At 41.8% G+C, this 18,686-nt stretch overlaps 1 protein-coding gene across 3 annotated transcripts in view; it reads left to right on the top strand.

Annotated features, from left to right (window-relative positions):
• CTNNA3 (catenin alpha 3) overlaps positions 1 to 18,686 on the top strand; it is a 410,743-nt gene that overhangs the window by 9,788 nt on the left and 382,269 nt on the right. For all 3 annotated transcript variants that reach the window (XM_074544396.1, XM_074544398.1, XM_074544395.1), the window contains exons 3-4: positions 2,614 to 2,806; positions 11,679 to 11,845. In XM_074544396.1, coding sequence (XP_074400497.1) covers positions 2,614 to 2,806; positions 11,679 to 11,845 — 360 coding nt within the window. The remainder of the gene's footprint in view (positions 1 to 2,613; positions 2,807 to 11,678; positions 11,846 to 18,686) is intronic.

The raw sequence follows: 18,686 nt of genomic DNA, 5'->3' as shown, positions 1-18,686 counted from the left end.
GGCATAACCAAATACCCACCTCTTTATCCTGATAACTAATGACAATACCAGGCAGCAATGGCACGATTCAGCCCTGTAAATGTGGAGGCACATGGCCCAGAAAATGGTTTACAGACTCCTTGTGCCTTTAGCACAGCTGTGTTGTTCCTCCCAGGGCTGGGGATGTGCTGTGCAGGGTAACAATGGCACACTGTGTTAGTCTGTGCTTCAGTTCTTTCTGGGTAGGATTGTAGAAAGTTTTTACATTCCTCCTTGGGCTTCTGTGTTAGAGAATTCAGAGTAGTTTTTCTGTTTTCCATAATCCCCATGAGCAAAGAGCTATCTAACAAATTTTGAGTTGTATTTGACTTGTATTTGCCACCTCCAGTATTTCCTGAGAGTGATGCTGAAGATGCAGGGTTTTAGAGTCAAGAGTTTTCACCTGCAGGAATAGCTATTTTTTTATACTTTTTCATTTGTTTTATTTCCTTTCCTCCTCCACATATCAATGAGCAGTATGCAGAATGATATTTAACATTAAAAAAACTGCAGTAAAAATCTGCAAAGTAGAATACATTATTTTCTACTGAAATAGTGATTAAATACTTAAAATTTTAAAAAACCCTTCTATTTGATAGATTTTTTTGGGGCCACTTCTAATTTTTGATGGTGTTTTATGCCTTTCTTATTGGAAGTATTAGCCTTTAATCTGTAACTCATTCTTAAAAATATGGACATTGAAACTGTCTTAAATGTTCTAAAACTGACATTGAAGTGTTTGTAAAAATAAAAGACAAAGATTTTTATTCCCAGTGCATTCTCTACCAGCTGGCTGATTTATGTGCAATAAATAATTCCATTTTCTTCCTTTGAGCCAGAGTCAGAAAAATACCCAAGCCTTCTTTAACAATCTGAGCCAGAGTTATTTATGTTGCTCTCTCCCTTGTGGCATGCCAAAGCAGTTGATGTCAAGTGGATGCTCCTTCTCCCCCCCTAAATTGCATGAATGGTGCAGGGGTCAGGGCTTTTGTGTTTGTAGATGTGTTTATAGGAATGTTACCCACAGGATGTTTGTCAGTTGTGTTTACAAGCAGTGATTCATGAGAAGCACTCAAGTGCATGAATTCATGGATGGGATCTGAAGGTGAGTAAGGCACATGGAGCACTGTACTATCTGTGTTCAGGGAACAGGAGCATTCAAAAGGATCAGTGAGCTTTATGAAAATAAGGTGTGCTTTAAAATATCTGCCCAACACTAACAAAAAATGGTTTTGGAGTCTTTCCTTAGTGTGGCAGCTCAAGCAATGCCTTAGAGAATAGTCTTTCAGAAACATTCTCTTGGAGTGTGGAGGCTGTATTCAGATGATAGGAATGTGGAGTGGGATGGTCTATAAAAACAAGTTCTTTATGGGTGTTGAAGTGCATTGGTAAAAATAAAATTTGGTCTAAGCTGCAGTAAATATAAATTCTGGGCAAATTGATGTGCAATATTAATGTTGAGAGCATGCTGAAGAATGTGGAGGTGTTGAGCTCTGGCCACAGGGATGCCCCTTTGGTGAGAAGAGAAAGCATTGTGAAAGGTGTTTGTACTCGTTCTGGGATACTTTGCAAGCCTTACACTGGAGGTATGGGAACAGCCAGCACTGCTGGGGAGAGAGAACTGTGGGTGCTGGCTGATAGCAGGTGGCCAGGGAGCCTGTGGGAGCCTGCCTTGGATCAGAAATGGGGTGGCCAGCAGGACCAGGGCAGTGATTGTGCAATGGTGAGGCCACACCTTGAGCCCTGTGCTCAGTCTTGGGCCCCTCATGACAGGAAGGACATGGAGGTGCTGGAGCCTGTCCAGGGGAGGGCCAGGAGCTGGGGAAAGGAGCAGCAGCTGAGAGGGCTCAGCCTGGAGAGGAGGAGGCTCAGGGACCCTTCTGGCTGTGCCTGGGTGGTCCCTTCTCCAGGCAGTGAGTGCTAGGAGAAGAGGAAATGGCCGCAGGTTGCACCAAGGACAGTTTAGATGGGATGTTAACAAAACATTCTTTCCCTGAAAGGCGTGCCCAGCAGTGGAACAGGCTGCTGAGGGACACGGTGGAGGCACCCTCCCTGGAAGCATGCAGAAAGCACGTGGGTGTGGTGTTTTTGGGCTGTGGTGTTTTTGGGGTGTGGTGTTTTTGGGCTGTGGTGTTTTTGGGCTGTGATTTAGGGGTGCGCTTGGCAATGTTAGCTTGACAGCTGGACTTGGTGCTTTTGGAGCTCTTTTCCTGCCTTAATGGTTCCATGATTCCTGCCTTGCTGAAGCCTCCTCAGATAGCACTGGTATTTCTTTGTTTTATTATAAGCAGGTTTTAAAACAAGCAGTGGCAGGAGTTGGCATCAGGATTCATAGAACATAATAGTGACATTTCTGTTAGCTTTGCTTTGATCCTGCAGAAGGAGGAACACAAAGATGATGCATACTGGGTAAAATTGCATTAGATTGAATTCAGTACTTTTGCCCATTCTTGGTATTAATGCTGAGCTTGCCTGTCTGTCTCCAAAGCAGAGGGAATCTCTTTGCTTATTCATAATTATATATATTTTTTTATTTTAATAACAATATAAATTCACTTGTAGAACTTAAACCATGATTGTCTCTTTTAAATGTAGGTTACAACATTAGTGAACTGTCCACAGAATCCTTCTAGTAAGAAGAAGGGCCGTTCCAAAAGAGCTCGTGTCCTGCTTGCCTCTGTGGAGGAGGCCACTTGGAACCTGCTGGACAAGGGGGAGAAGATTGCCCAGGAAGCAGCTGTGTTCAAGGAGGAGCTGCACGCGGCGCTTGCCGACGTGCGGAGAGAGAGTGAGTGCCTGGCCAGCAATCCCAGCACCACCAGGAGCTGCTGTCACCCTGCCTGGTGTAACCAGGGTATCTGTGGGAAATGTGCTGGGATGTGCAAATGTCTCAACTTGGAGTTGTCTGATTACATATTCTGGGATACCACCTATTGTCACAGATCTTTTGTGGAAAATCCTTTCTTTGGGATTTTCCCTTCTGGGAAGCTGAGGCCCCAGAGAAACAATGTAACCACTGGTTATCTGCTAATGTGGAATGCAACAGGTGCACCTGGGATTGGCCCATGTTGCTTGTGTACAATTAATGGCCAATCAAAGACCAAGCTCTCTCTGGGACAGAATCAGAGAGAGCTCTGTTGTTGTTCATTCCTATTCTATTCTTAGCTTAGCAGCTTCTGAACTTTTCTCTCTATTCCTATTAGCATAGTCATAATGTAACATATATATCATAAAATAATAAATCCAGCCTTCTGATCATGGAGTCAAGATTCTCGCCTCTCTCTTCACCCTGAAAGACCCTTGCAAAGCCCTGTAACAATCTATTAGGAGGTAAAGTGTGCAAGCTGGGCCCCACTGGGAAAAAGTACATACATCAGTGGAAGTTTTGTCGTTTGGAATGTGTTCTTTTTCCTTTTCATGAGGAGAGGATGCCTCTTGATCATTTTAGTGGCTGTTAAGCATGACTAAAAGTTGTTGCATGGCTTTGCAAGGGTTCCTCAGGGTGAGAGAGATAGATGAGAATCTTGCTTCATCATCAGAAGGCTGGATTTATTAATTTATGATATAAGTTTCATTATGACTGTACTAATAGGAATAGAGAGAAAAGTTCAGAAGCTTGCTAAGCTAAGAATAGAATAGGAATAGGAATCCACAAAGTTCTGTGTCCAGGCAGAAAGCAAGAAAGCTCTCCTGTGAGTGGTCAGTAAATCCAGACACTCACAGATGCACCTGCTGCATTCCACAGCAGCAGATAATTATTGTTTATGTTCTCTTTCTGGGGCCTCAGCTTCCCAGAAGAGAAAAAATCCTAAAGAGAGGATTTTTATGAAAAAATGTTGACGACAAAAAGTTAATGTATATTTTAACTTCTTGAAAGGAACTGTTTACCTGAATCTCAGATTAAGGCCTCTTAAATCTTTGCTCTTTAGTGCATTAGTAAGGATTTCATTTGGGGAGGTACAATAGTCCAGTGTGGAGGTGTGTTTTGGGAGTGAGATGGATCCTCTATCCTACCATGAGTCATCCCCTGCTGACAGAGCAGCTCCTCTCTGGTGAGTTTTGGCATATTCTCTGTCCTCCTGACTTAATCCCTCAATTTTGAGCCTGATTCTCAGAACTAGGCTAGTTTTTGTGATCTGCAGAGAATGTTGTAGCCATTTTCTTGCAGGTTCTTTGTTGTTTTCTTGAGTTTTACTTTTCCCCATGGAAACTGGGAATATTTGGGTGAGCACGGAGGCCATGAGTGGCACGACCAACATCCTTAATGTGTTCCTGCAGAGATCACAAGTTAAAGTTCATTTATGTTTTAATTATGTCATCCTGCCCTAACTGAAGATGGAACTTAGTCAGGTTTTTCTTTAAACTGAAATTTATTTTATTTGTTCACCTTGCACATGCAGCTGGGGTGGTTTCTGAGTCTCTGCTGCTCTTCAGGGCAGTGATGAGTTGCTTTTGGCTTCCTCTGAATCTGGAGATGGCTGTGCTTTAGAGTTTGATCTATGCAGATGGTGTCTGAGATACCTTGAGGTCCTTTGTGATTAAAAGCCTTATGACCAGCAAGTATCACTGTTATCTGTCACACTGAGCAGCTGAGGCTCTTGCAGAATCATTCATTTTGGAGTACTCTTAAAATGTTAGCCCATCCATTACAGGCTGATAACACAAGGTAAGAATGAAATATATAGTTTGATATTGATTTTTATACATAGAGAAACTGAAAATGTGAAATATTTTTTTTATTACTTATTGATTCTCAGCCAAGACCAGAGGTAACTACGAAAATAAATAATACATAAAGTAGGTTATATATACCTCATACATTTTAAAAGCAAGTTAAGTCCATGTTATCACCTTTGATTATGCAATGATGAAGTGAGTGGTTGCAGCCAATGGAGATTGGATTCAGGGATTTGCCAAACTGCTCAGGTTAGTTTTAAGAAATTGTTGAAACAATTGTAAAAAAGGTAGCAGTTCAATTTTGCAGGTATTTTTAACCTTTGAAGCTGTGTGCTATTTTTAATTTTTTGGTATGCCACATCCTGTGTAATGGAGTGCCTGTTCCTCAGGCCACATTGTGCTGCTGTTCAATGGCTGCAGTTACTGACCTCAGGCTCTCTGAGGGGATGTGGGTCATCATCAGCCATGGCACAGCATGCATATTTACCTGTGTGACTGGGCTGACTGGCAGGGGCTTGTATTAATGCAGTCTTAAATTAATTACAAAGTTTTTTTTGCACGTGGCTACAGCTTGTATTTCCTGGGTAATGGAATTTTGAAGAAATGCTTTAGATAATTTCACTCACATCAACCGAACTCAGATTTGCACACTGAGATCTGGAAAGAATAAATTCTGTTCCACTTCCTCTTGTGCTTTACCTTATGTCACCTGCTGAACTTGTTCAGTTGGGGATTCAAGGATTTGCCAAACTGCTCAGGTTAGTTTTAAGAAATTGTTGAAACAATTGTAAAAAAGGTAGCAGTTCAATTTTGCAGGTATTTTTAACCTTTGAAGCTGTGTGCTATTTTTAATTTGTGGTATGCCACATCCTGTGTAATGGAGTGCCTGTTCCTCAGGCCACATTGTGCTGCTGTTCAATGGCTGCAGTTACTGACCTCAGGCTCTCTGAGGGGATGTGGGTCATCATCAGCCTTGGCACAGCATGCATATTTACCTGTGTGACTGGGCTGACTGGTAGGGACTTGTATTAATGCAGTCTGAAATTAATTACAAAGTTTTGCACGTGGCTGCAGCTTGTATTTCCTGGATAATGGAATTTTGAAGAAATGCTTTAGATAATTTCACTCAGATCAACCAAACTCAGATTTGCACACTGAGATCTGAATAAACAGACTGAATAAATTCTGTTTCACCTCCTCTTGTGTTTTACCTTGTGTTTTACCTTGTGTCCCCAACTTGTTCAGCTGGGGATGCATCATGAGCATTAAACACTTACTCCTTTTGAGTGTCAATTGCCAGTGTGAAAAATCCTTCATTACTTTCGGAGCCCATTAATCTGGGGCTCCTTTTAAAGGAGTGATTGACTTTCTTCAATCTGCTTACAATAATGCTTTGGAGAATAAAGGAGCAAATGAGTGGGATAAAAATGAAGAGTGGGGGTAATGTTTGGTGTATCTAATTCATCTGTGTGTAATTCATGGCCTTCAGAAATCATGATGGCATGGATATGGCTTCACTGACTACAGCTTGTCTTGGCACTGTCAGTAGATGAGATTTTGGAGTCTCAAATTCAGTTGGATTCTGTAAGTGACCTCTGAAAGGAGCTGTTACTATAAGGGATGACAGACATGTTACCTGGATAAATACAGTGTCTGCTTCCTTTGACATCTGCAAAGTTTTATCAAAGATTTATAGGCTTGGAGCTTAATTTAAGTAGATGTTCTCTGCATTTTTCTTTTCTTAAAAAGAAAGTACTTTTTAAGGCCTGCCCACATCTTGATAACATCTTCTGGAGCTCTGCTGAATGGGTCAGCAGGAAGGTTTATGGGTGGACTGTATGCCTCATCCAGAACTCCACTGGCCTAATAACTGAAGAACTGCCATGATTTTTGTTGATCTGATTTAGTGAAGCTTTGTTAGAGGCTACTTATGTCCAGTGTTTTATTCTAAAATAGTGTAATAAACCACAAAGTAAGTGTATTGAAAAACTCTCACTGAGGGATTTCATGTGTGTGCAGCACTTCAAAAGATTGTCTTCTAATTCAATGTTCTGTGCAATACCTTAGCCCTATGCAAAGAGTGTAAGGAGCATTGTTCAACCCTGAATGCTTCTGGCACTAAATATCAGTCTCAAATTCATGTCCTGATTCTGAGATTTAACCAGTTTGAAGGCAAGCAGTGATGCTGTTCATGTGGTGGAATGTTGCTGTAGAAGTCTGAACTGAAGTCTGAGGTTATCCTTAGGATGATGAGTTTTTGCATTTATGTGAAGGTGTGGTGCCTTGCAGTTCTCAAACAGTTGCATGGGCATAACTGAAATGTTTGGTATTTACTGCCATTGCTGACTGACTATATATAGTCAGAAACACAACAGTTGTTGTCTGCCTTGTTTCTATCTATTGCAGTGGCAGTGTTCCTTGTGTTTAGCTGTTATCTTGCTCAAGTGTGTTCCCAGATAAACCTGTCATCACACGGAGCAGTGAATTGAAAGCAAGTTACTTGCTGGAGTTACATTTTGAGCCTTAAGTTGCTCTTTAAAAGGAAATTCTGACAAATACTTTGATGTTTTGAATGGCCATATTTAATGTCTTTTGATCCTAAACAGGAGAGGCAGGAGTTTGATGGCATGGAAAACACTCCCATTTCCTGGCAAGAAATGGGTGCTTACTTAGAAGGGCATTTACTAAAGGAAGGGTATTGGGATCTTTTGTATAACACTATGTTCTTGTTTGTCCCTCCTCTCATCTTAAAAGTAAACTTAACTTTCTCATTCTACACGAAGAGGTTCGTGTCTGTGTTCTGCATCTAAGGGACTTCTGTTCTGGGAGGCAGAACTTGAATGGCTTAAAATGATCTGTGCTGTACACTCCTTTCATCAGACCCAGAACAGATCCCCTGCAGAGCACCTTTTGCCACCAGCATCACAGGATCAGGTGCCCTGAGTGGGACAGGGAGAATGAGGAGGTGGGTGTGAGGCATGATGGGCATGTGTGGTGGCTCTGATTACATGAGAGCAAGAAATGGATGAGATGTGGAAGTGGAACTTCCTGATATGCAGTGGTGATATAGTTGCTATGCAACAGAATCCAGTGGTATCTGAGTGGGATAAGAGACTGTGTGGCAGGAGAGAAATGTCCTGGAACAGCTCCAGAAAGCTATTGTGAGAATGTGAGTTAGCACAGTGTTGAATATTGGGAACATGCAGGAGGGATCGATCTGCTGTGCCCTGACACTGATAGTGTCACTTCAGCTGCCTGCCTGGAGCAGAATCCTTTCATTTGCTGTAGCAGATGGGGATGGTATTTGTAGGAACAGAACAGGTGATTGTGCTGGTGACTTGGATTGTTTCATCTTGTTTTTAGAAAGGGTAGGTTGTGCTGTGCTGTGCTGTGACCTTGACTCCCAAGCTTCTCTGGTACTTACTCTGCTTAATGTGTTAGTTCATGGCTGCAGGATTTGAGGCTGCACATGCTAGTGGCAGCAAGAGCCATGAGTGTTCTGTCACTGGTGAGAGCCCCTGTGGCACGCTGTGTTCAGCTCTGGGGCCCTCAGCATGAGAAGGACATGGAGCTGTGGGAGCCAGTCCAGAGGAGGCTGCAGAGATGCTCAGCAGAATTGAGCACCTCTCCTGTTAGGGCAGGCTGGGAGAGCTGGGCTTGTTCAGGCTGAGAGACATTACTGAAACCTCCCAGAACCCAGGGGGGGACCTACAAGAGGTCTGGAGAGGGACTTTGTACAGTGGGAAAGGCTTTAAATTGACTGAGGGTGTTTTAGATTAGATGCTAGGAAGAAATTCTTCACCATGAAAATGCTGAGGCCCTGGCACAGGGTGCCCAGAGCAGCTGTGGCTGCCCCATCCCTGCAAGTGTCCCAGGCCAGCTTGGATGGGGCTTGCAGCAACCTGGGCTGGTGGAAGTGTCCCTGCCCATGGGATAATCTTTTAGGTCCCTTCCAACCCAAAGCACTCTAGGATTCTGGATTATAAACCATTGTGGGTGGTTTCTTTTTTGTTTGAAGTTCTGTTCTCTCAAGTTTGAGACTGAAATGTTGGAAATTCTTTCTGCTAACTTTGGTCTGTCTGTTCCCCCCTTAGTAAAGGGGCTCCAATTGTCACTGTGTTTCTCTGGAGCTGTGAAGCCATCAGCCTCTAAAGGGGCCATTCAGGAGTGGGTGACAGGACTGTCTTGACAACAGCACCTCTTTGTGGGAGGGCACAAGAATGGCATAAAATTCACTGCATTCCATGTGCATTTCACACTGCTGCAGTTAAATTAACAAATGAGATGAGAAAGCCAGTTGTAAAGACAAATAGAAGAGAGGAAAACGTGATACTTGGATGGGATTTCAAAAGGAGAACGGAAATCTATTCAAATAAATAAACAAAGAAAGCATAACTTTGTTGATCTTGCTGAGGCAGTGAGGAGCCCTTGGCTGTTGTCAGAGATGCTGGGCAGTGTCTGAGGGTGCTCACTGCCTGCACTTGGTGGCACTGTTGCAGTGTCTGTGCAGACACAGCCTGCATGAGCTGTCAGCTCATTGCCAGCAGGCTCACACTTCACTTGTTTTTAAAGGAATTTTCACGTAAGGTTTTGGATATTTTTGGTACTGGATAAATTCTCTAACTATTTAAAAAACTACCTGTGGCTGAACAGTGTTTTTTACATTTCCCTGTGCCAGATTTTTGTAGGCACGTGTAGGTAACAGTATTTGCCACAGCAGTAGCTGTCAGTAGCTGATCAGCTGATGGTGGAGCAACATTTACTTTGGGAGTCATCTTGTCTGGGTGTGTTGAACAGAGTCTTGGAAATATCTGCCTGACAGTAATTGTGCAGTTATGATAGATCCTGGCTTTGGTTCTTTGAATTGCTTTTTGTTTGGTTGTCTGAAAGAATTGAAAAACTTTGAATGCTGCTGTCTGTCTGAATTCCTATTTGTGCCACTAAAAGGACATTTTTTGCGTTTCATTGTTTGTGACAAATATAATTATGGAAGAATATCCAGTTGATGGGAATTAAAATAAAAATAGATTAAATTGCATCAGATTGTCATGCTGTCCACTGCAATTTAAGAAAGTTTCAACATCATGTTGTTGTTGGAGCTGTCATTTTCTGCTGTTTGTACTTGCAGCTCCTATCTGTCTCGCCTGCATCTCATTGCTCTATTTTAGGGTTGTGATTTTATGTGTTCATCTGGCCATCCCAGCTTATGTCACGCTCATTTCTAAGGGCTTGGTCGTATTCAGAGCCTTCTGATTTGTGTTTGCTCTCAGAATTGAGAATGTTGAGGGGTGGAAGGGACCTCTGAGGGTGGTCTGGTGCCGTGGGCCAGGGCAGGCAGGGCCAGCAGTCTGCCCAGGACCATGTGCAGTCAGGTGTTTAACATCTCCCAAGATGGAGAGACCACAGCCTTCCTGCTCGGCCTGTGCACTGCTGAGTCACTCTCGCAGTGAAAAAATATTTTCTGATGCTTACATGGGATCTCCTGTGTGTCAGTTTGTGCCCATTGCTTCTCCCCCTGCTGCTGGGCACCACTGTGAGCAGTCTGGCTCCGTCTCCTTTTCACCTCCCCTCAGGAATTTATGGTGTTTGTCACTGTGGTCTGTATTGTTGAATTTCATTTACCAAACTTCTCGTTGGAGAGCAGTATATTGTGTCTGGCAGTCACTAGCTCCATGGCACAGATTTCCCTTTATGTCAGTCAGATGTTTGAGTGTATGAGGTTTTCATTCCATTAACTTATATTTGTAATGAGAAGAGCAACACTTGATTTCTTTCTGTGACCAGGAATTATTTAATAGCAAGGTCACCAAAGCACACAGTAACATAACAAATAGTGACTAGGAAAGTTTAACAAAGCTGCTGGCTTTGTTGTGTGCAGTTAAGAGTAATTGTGTGAAGGCAAGGGAATTATTTCAGAATTAAATGATACTGTAGAAGAGAAAGGGAAAGAGAATGGAAGATGTGGAACATTAACCTGTGTGATCTGTAATCACTGACCTTCATTTCAAGGCGTTAGGACAAGAAAGGGATAGCAGATTTATTGGCAGTACTTGTGACTGTTATGAATAAGAAGCTTGACTAGCCCAATATTCAAGCAGCAATCAATTTATTAATTAATATGGCAAAGTGTGAGCAATACAGCGCTGGGTACAGTGGGGGAAGTTTTCCCTCCAACTGCACACCGATAATTGATGGTTACAGGTATTTATAGGGGTACCCATCCGTTTTTTTCAGCAGTTTCTATTTCCAATCTTTTACTCATCAGCAATTCTTATTCCAAATTATTGCATCACAATTCTATACACTATTGTGATTTTAATTTCTCAGGATGTATCTCAAAGGAGTATCTCCAGATGGTGACGGTCCAGTTTCCAAAAGAAGAAAGACGAATCCCATCTGGAGGGGTCCAGCTCCCCAGATGTGGGTCCACCTTTTAATTGCAGAGACCATAAATCCCATAACAGTGATGTCCAGCTTCCCTTTGGTCAAAGCCATAAATCCTTGAGGTGATGTTCATCTTCCTTTCTCAAGCTGTTTTTCTCTGTTTCAATAAGGCATGAGATAAGCAAATTTCCTTTATATATATTCCAAAGCTATAGTTTCAAGGATACAAGTAATATTCTAAAATTATACCTCAAAAGGTTATTATTGCAGAGCTTTTTATGGATTAAATGCAAGCAAAGAGCAACATCTTTAACACCTTAATTCCAATGCTCCTAAATCAACCAGGGTTAACTGCAAACAAAAGATAGGTTCAAAGGCCTTTTTCCATGCTTTAATTTCTTCAGTTATTATTAGAATTTGCAATTATCCCTTTGTTGGTGTCCACGCATTTCGCATTCACAAATACACACAGTCGCCTGTTTGTACCTGACACCAAACAGCTTTGCATCTCACATGACTCGCCAGGTAGCTGCCGGAACTCCGTGATTTCCTCTCCTCGGGGTGCTGTGCTCCAGCCTGAGGCTGTGTCTCGTTCGCAGGTGGGGCCCTGCAGGTGTCGGCGGAGGCGTTCACCAGCGATCCCTGCTCGCTGCCCCGCAGGCAGGCTGTGGTGCCCGCCGCTCGCTCCCTGCTGGCCGCGGTCACCCGGCTCCTGGTGCTGGCCGACATGGTGGACGTGGCCTATCTGCTGCAGCACCTGGCTGTGGTGAGTAATCCCCGCTCTCCTCAGCTCCTGGGAGCCACAGCTGGCTCTGCTCAGGGCTCTCCGGGCATGGAAACGTTGTGTATTTGAGCCTTGCAGCTCTCATGCACGGAACACCTGGGGCAAGTGTGGATTCTAGATGAGATTTGTGAACGGACCAGAAGAACTCATCTACATGCAGCTCGGCATATTTGATCTATTTTTGGTTCCTTTTTATCCACTGATACTTTCAGTAATTTATAAGAGACTGATAAAACCACAAATTTCTGTTGACTTGCTAATATTTCAGGGCAGAGGTGAGTAATCAGTGCCACCTCTCATAGTGCCTCGTGCCACGAGAGAGCACAGTGACTTAGAGGACTGTGTTGAAGCAAGTTCAGTTTGATGAAGATGAGACAATGAAAATTTGGCTCCAAATCAGACTAGGAAAAGTATTTAATAATAAAACAGTGTTGTGTGGGTTTCAATACTGGGCTTGAAAAATCTCCACTGCTGGAGATGCACCACAGGCTAAATGAACACTGCCTTGCAGAAGCTTCTGTGTTGTTCTGTATGTTTAAATTTGTCAGCTGTAACAGGAATGGCCTATGTCTTTTGCACTGCTTATGGAAAGTGTTCTTAAATTATGATATTTTTCATGGTAATCTATTACATTTTTAATGTTTATTTTCATAATCCCAGATGCTCTCTTCTGAGATGTATTTGACTATGTTTTACATGAGAGAGCTAAAATTAGATGGTTTTCCTTACTAGAGTTTCAGTATTTCTAAATGGCTGTCTAATTGACTTCATGTTTTCCATCTGAAAATGAAAACAAAAAATAACTGCAAATGGGGAAAGAATGCTGAGCATCATTCAGGAACAACTCCAGCACTGCAGAGGGCCATTAAATTGCCATCTTCTTCCATATTTCCTCTTAATAGGAGGGAGAACTGAATTTGTAAGTGAACCCTTAGAATAAATTAGTGTGGTAAAACACTCTCAGTAAAGCCAGTGCAGAAAGATTCACCCTAGCTGTTAGAGGAGAGTGTGTTATATTTTGCATATCTATTTAGTCTCTGCTCTGGCTGTTGAACTTGCCAACAGTGGTATTAGCTGTAATGGTGTCTTTTATGTTGACATCTAATTAGGAAATTGACTTAATGGAATTTCATCATATGCTATTGAACGTCCCTCAGTTTCTAACAACTTTTGGTCACAGCTAACTGAGCCAGATTTAAAGGCAATTAAATATTGTAATGAATTTCAACATGGTTCTATTCTAAGTGTTTATCTGTAATCATTATACTTTAAAACTCCCTTAGGAATTCAGGTTTTCTTCAGCATGGACTTGCTCCCACAAGAAGACTTTGTATTCCCACAGTGTCAGAGTAGACCTTGTCTTTGCTGTATCAGCTGTAATATTCTTGGGTTTTTCAAGTTCATATGCCTTGAAAACCAAACTCCTTAAAAGTCTTCAGATGTTTTTCTTTGCACTTGTTCTAAAGCCTTAATACTTCCACCATATTACCCTGTTCTTCAGACAGGGGTGTTACAGCTGTTATCATTTAAGAGATGGGAAATTTCATTGCTCTTTATTTCCATGTCTCTGAGCACTGCAATTTTTATGGGGTAGACAAAATTGATTTGAAAAATTAAAAAAAAAAAAGTAATAGTAGAATAAAAGGTATAAAAATTCTAATCAAGGCCCATTTCTTTATTTGCATGTATAAAATGAAAGAAGTTGGTTCAGCATCATGAAAGAATGCTGTACAGTATTATGAGATCTTGCTCAATATATGAAAGTATTTAATGGGGAATTACATATTCAAGTATCTAATATTTTTCAAACTCATTTATTAAAGAGTGCTGAAAGCTTTTAGTCTTGGTCACTCACTAAAATTAGTTAATTCCAGCACTGATGTTTAAAACTATAGCTTTTTCTACTGACAGAATACACTCTGGGTCATTAAACTTTAATTTCCTCAGTAACCTGGCAATAAAAATAGAAGGAAAACAAAGACAGTGTGACTGGCTGTCATAGAAAGCCTCACCTACTGTTACCTGTCACCTCTGCCTGTTTATGTATATCTAGGAAAAAAGGATGAACCTCAGCTCTCTCCTTCCAGTTTATGTAGTCTCTAACAATGTTTTCTGAACATTCTGCTTAGACTTAGGACTGGGTTTGAATTTTGTGTAATCAGGTCTTCATATTAAACAGTGTGCAATTCTGAAAATATAGAGTATTTTTTCTTACAAAAATACTGAAATGTAACTTTTCAAAACTGGAAATAACAGGTAAGTGAGTTTGAAAGGATTTGGTAATCCTGGGAGGAATTTCAAACCAAATGTTCAAAAACAGTTTTGTGAACAGAAAATTAGCTTTTTTAGAAGTTTTGCTAATGAAGTGAAGCGAATTTTGGCTGTTTAATGAGTTCTATCAGATTGTCCCTGAGCAAAAGTGTGTGTGTAAATAATGCTTACTAGATGCCAGTACAAACCCCCAGTGACTGCTCACAGTCTGGCACAGAACACTCCTGGCCACTTGTGGAATTCACAATCCTATAAGACTCTGAGGGTGCAGTGCAAACAGGAAGATCCTTTTGGAGTACACTGAAAAAATAAAGTACATCACACCATAAAGAAAGGTTTTCCTTCCTTAAATATATTTTTTTTAAACAGGGAACAGTTTAAATAATTACCTGTCTCTGTCTGAGTTTCCATGCCTAAAGAAACAACTGAGTTCTGAAAAATGTGGTCAGACAAAGGACTGTCTTCTGTATTGCACTCTCTGATTCAGAGCTGTGCTAGCAGCTCATCCATTATGGTTAGTGATGCTCGATATTATTTAATTAAGTGAATTAACAGACTAATGGTATTGCTTAAATCTATTGATTAGAAGAGAGCAGCAGGAAAGTAACAAGTTTGGAGAATTTCATTCAAAGAGCGTTGGCAGTCTGTCTGTCTCTAATCAGTTTCAGATCATGCTGAGCCAACATGTTTTAGCTGCCTTTTTCCTCCTCATGTCATTGTAGATTTACTGTGCAAGTCTTCGTATTTTTTATGAATGCCTCAGACAGCACGATCTTTACAAAATGCTTGCTTACAGTTCTTTAAAACTCCTGTCAGGGAAAAAAAAAAGAGAATGGCTATAGATAAGAAGCAACATGTGAAGCTGGGCCCTGTGAGAGAAGTGCTGTCTGTTCCTCCCTTTCCTGCAGAGTATTCAGCAGCACTGAAAATGCTCTGAGCAAGAGCTCAGTAGGGTTACATAGAATGAAAGAGTAAAGTCCCCTGGGCTGCCCTGTGTTTCAGGTGTAGGGGCGTGGTTCAGCTCCCAGAGCTGTTCATTGATCAGATCCCTGTGTGGAGCCCTCCTTCCCCCCAGCAGATCACTCTGGCACGTGGGCTGGTGTGAGTCTTAGGTGGTGGAGCTGTCACTGAACATTTCATTTTGGGCTGGGGGGATTCATTCTGCTGCCATCCCTGTGCTCAGCTGCAGGGGCTTGGCTACCTGGGAACCAGCTGGTCCTGCTGCTGAGGAGTCAGCCAGAGAAGTACCTCAGCCTTTTCCTCTTTGCTTGTCACTCTGTTCCCCCTGCATCCAGTGAAGGATGGTGCTTGTCCTTAGCCCTCCTTTTGTTCCTGTTGTGTTTATAGAAACCTTGGTTTTTACAGCAATAGCCAGATTACATTCTAACCTCTTGCCACCTTCCTTAGCCGGGCATGGGTCACTCCCGTGGCAGGGAGACTTCTGGAGCATTAGCAGTGTTAAGAAGGTGACAGGAGTCCTTGAGAGAGGATTTGGCTTCTCCTTTGGTTCCCACTCCTGTTTATTTTCTCATCAAACTGAGATTCCTGTGAGAGGTTTGTCTGTGGTGCATGGGATGCAGTTGCTTGGAATTAGGGCTACAGTGCTAATAATCACCCTGCAAATTCTGTGGCACCCTGTGATGTGCAGGAAATAACAGAGGAAAAGCAGCTTCCAAAGAATTGCTTTTGGAGCTGGCTTTTTCCAAGTAGGAATTTGGATCCACTTCTGTGCTTGGCATATGAGACTCTTGACTGCTCCTTTGTAACTTGTAAAAATAAATAATTGTCAAGCTGTGGGGTGATAGGTTCTGACTGGAATGTTGGGTTGTAAACTTAAAATAAAGCTTGGGGAGATCTGTAACATAAAGGTGGTTTGTAGAGAGGTTAATACAATGCTTGAAGTCATCAGAAGTACAGGTGAGTGTGAGAAGTGCATATTGTGTCTGGTGAGGAAGTTGGAAGTGTTAGAAGAGCAGAGGCCTGTTTGAAATGATTGTTTGGGCTGTGCAGATGCCTGCATGCTGCAGTCAGTGACCAGGGCTCCACTGCAGCTGACTCTGTTGGAACCTGCCAGGGAAAGAACGTGGCTGAATCTTCCCTTGGGAGTGTCTGGGGCTGTGTTTGCACACCACTGAAGCACTGTGCTTTTAAGAGATTAATATGGAAGTGATGTTCTGAAATTTCCTTCTTCAGAGTCCTAATATGGGAAGGCACATTCTAGGCTGGGGAAATAATCTTGGGAAGTTATCTTCTCCTGGCAGGTTATTTATTGGTAGTGGAGCAGCAGAGTTGGTGTAATGTAGAACGGCTTGTCTGATCAACAATTCAAGCATGCAGAGATCATTCTGATCGAGAGAAATGTGTTTTATAACTCATTTGTGCTTTGGGAGGCAGAAATGAGGAAATGCATGCAAAACAAACAGTCTCTGCTTTATCATCAGAGTGTATGTCTTCAGACCTCTTTAAAATGACAGCAAAATCATCTGATATTTTCTGAATGGAAAAAGCTGTGAGCTGCTTTCTGTAAACCTCTCCAAAGAAGGCACATTGCCCATTCCATTACAGCAAAATAGGAGAAGTGCAGCTTTTTTCTCCTAAGTGTGTGTGCTCAGTAATTGGAATTTAAGAGGGGTTGTGAATGGCTTTTTTCCAGCCATATCTCTGGGTAATTTAAATAGTACATTTAGTTATAATTTAGTCTTTTAAAGAACTGGTACCTTCTCAAAACAGAAAGGGATAGTTTTTCAATGGACAGCTTCCTTATGTCAAAATGGAAATAAAATTTGCTTCTTGTCCTTAATTCAATTCATATTAATCCATATGAGAATAAAGAGAAGTATTTTACCAATGGAGAAAGTAGCTCAGTGCTACTGTACTGCCCTGTGCAGTGGAAGGTGGTAATATTGATACTCTGAAATACAAATACTCTGATTTGTGCAGCTCTAGTTGAACAGAAAGGAGCCATTTCTCCTAATTTGTGACTAACAGAGTGGAGAGGCAGGATGGGCTGCCCCCATCCCTCTTCCTGTTTATTTGGGAATTGTAAAATGCTTACCAGGAATATGGCTTTGTGCTCTGTATTCTGTGATGTTACTTCCCACATTTCTGAATTATTAGCAGTGAAGCACTTTGCACTGCATGTTTATAATCTCATAATTCTGTGTCCTGGCCTCCTCTTTAGCTGGTAAGCCATTAATTTTCATGGCTCATATTGAGGATGAAACGTAGTAAATTTTGGCTTAAGCAGTATCAAAATTTTAGTATGATTAGGTAGTTTAATATGATTTCATTTTGAAATGTGCAGCCACTCTTTTCTTTGATCTCAGTGCCTCATTTTTGTTACATATGACAGCAGAGCAAAAGTTCCAAGGCTCCTGAATGTAGGCAGAAGGATAGTGGAGAAAACCCTCAAAAATGCTCTGTCAGGAGCTCATAAAGACAGCAGAGGATTCTCAGCTGTTAATCTGCTTTACTGCAGGAGAAACTTCAGCCAGAGCTCACCTCTCATCTTTGACAGTGCAGTAAGATGTGAGAGCACAGGACTTGCAGTCCTGGTGCTTACAGTCCCACTTGCTAATCTGATAACTGTGGCAGTATCTGAGGGGAGGCTCAGGACTGCTGAGATTCATAAAGTTGGAGAGTTTTAAGAAAATAGTTAAAAAAGACTGTCCAGGCCTTTGAGAGAAATTTTGTGAACATTGCTAATACGGCGAAAAGTTTTCTAAGCAGTAGAGCAGACGTGACAAACAGCACAATAAACCTCTGTAGAACTGGCTTATGGATTGCAACAAAGTTATTTAATGTATATCTTTAGCAAGTTAGTATGAATAGATCTCTGTACTTTCAGCCATGTATTGATGGTGCCTGCTCAGGACCTTGGGGCTGCTGTGTCACCCACCTGCTTTTCAGGGCCAGATGCTGGGCTCTGCTGCTGCATTTGGTAGGTTTGGGTTTCCTGTGACAGGAATGCTGTGATGTTAATGAATGTAAAGCTATGCTCTTCTCTTTGAGCTACAAAGTTGTCTGTGCCACTATCAGTGCTGGGAAATTACCTGTGGTAACTTGACAAACAGAAGCAGCTCTGATAAATCACAGAGATATGGTTTTAGCACAGAGGGAAAATGAGTCCAGGTAGCTACCAAGTAGTGCCACTGAGAAAAAGTAGTGAAGGAATGCTACTCCTCAGCTTCCAGAAACTGCTCAAAGCACTTTGAAAATATAACAGGCAGAAAAGAGCTTCTGTAAATCTTTTAGGATTATTTATATTTGGTTATTGGTAAGAGGAAAAAAAGGCAGGAAGTCTGATATTTCTTTTCACCTCCACACAGGGGAGATGAGAGAGGTTTTTTTACCACTCACCCCAAAATGCTGGTTCACTCTGATAGAAGTATGATGCAGAAAGATCCACATTTAGTTTTAACATATGTGCTGATAACCTTTGAATGTCCAAGGCACAATTTTCTGATTTCCTGCTGATGACAGTGGAAAGAGCATATCTATGTTTTCTTAAAATGGCTTGGTTGATATTTTATTTACTTTTGAGTTAAATTTT

This window comes from Zonotrichia albicollis, chromosome 7 (assembly GCF_047830755.1).
Source record: "Zonotrichia albicollis isolate bZonAlb1 chromosome 7, bZonAlb1.hap1, whole genome shotgun sequence".
Lineage (NCBI taxonomy): Eukaryota > Metazoa > Chordata > Aves > Passeriformes > Passerellidae > Zonotrichia > Zonotrichia albicollis.
The sequence above is the reverse complement of the archived record's forward strand: the minus strand, read 5'-3'. Positions and strand labels throughout refer to the sequence as shown.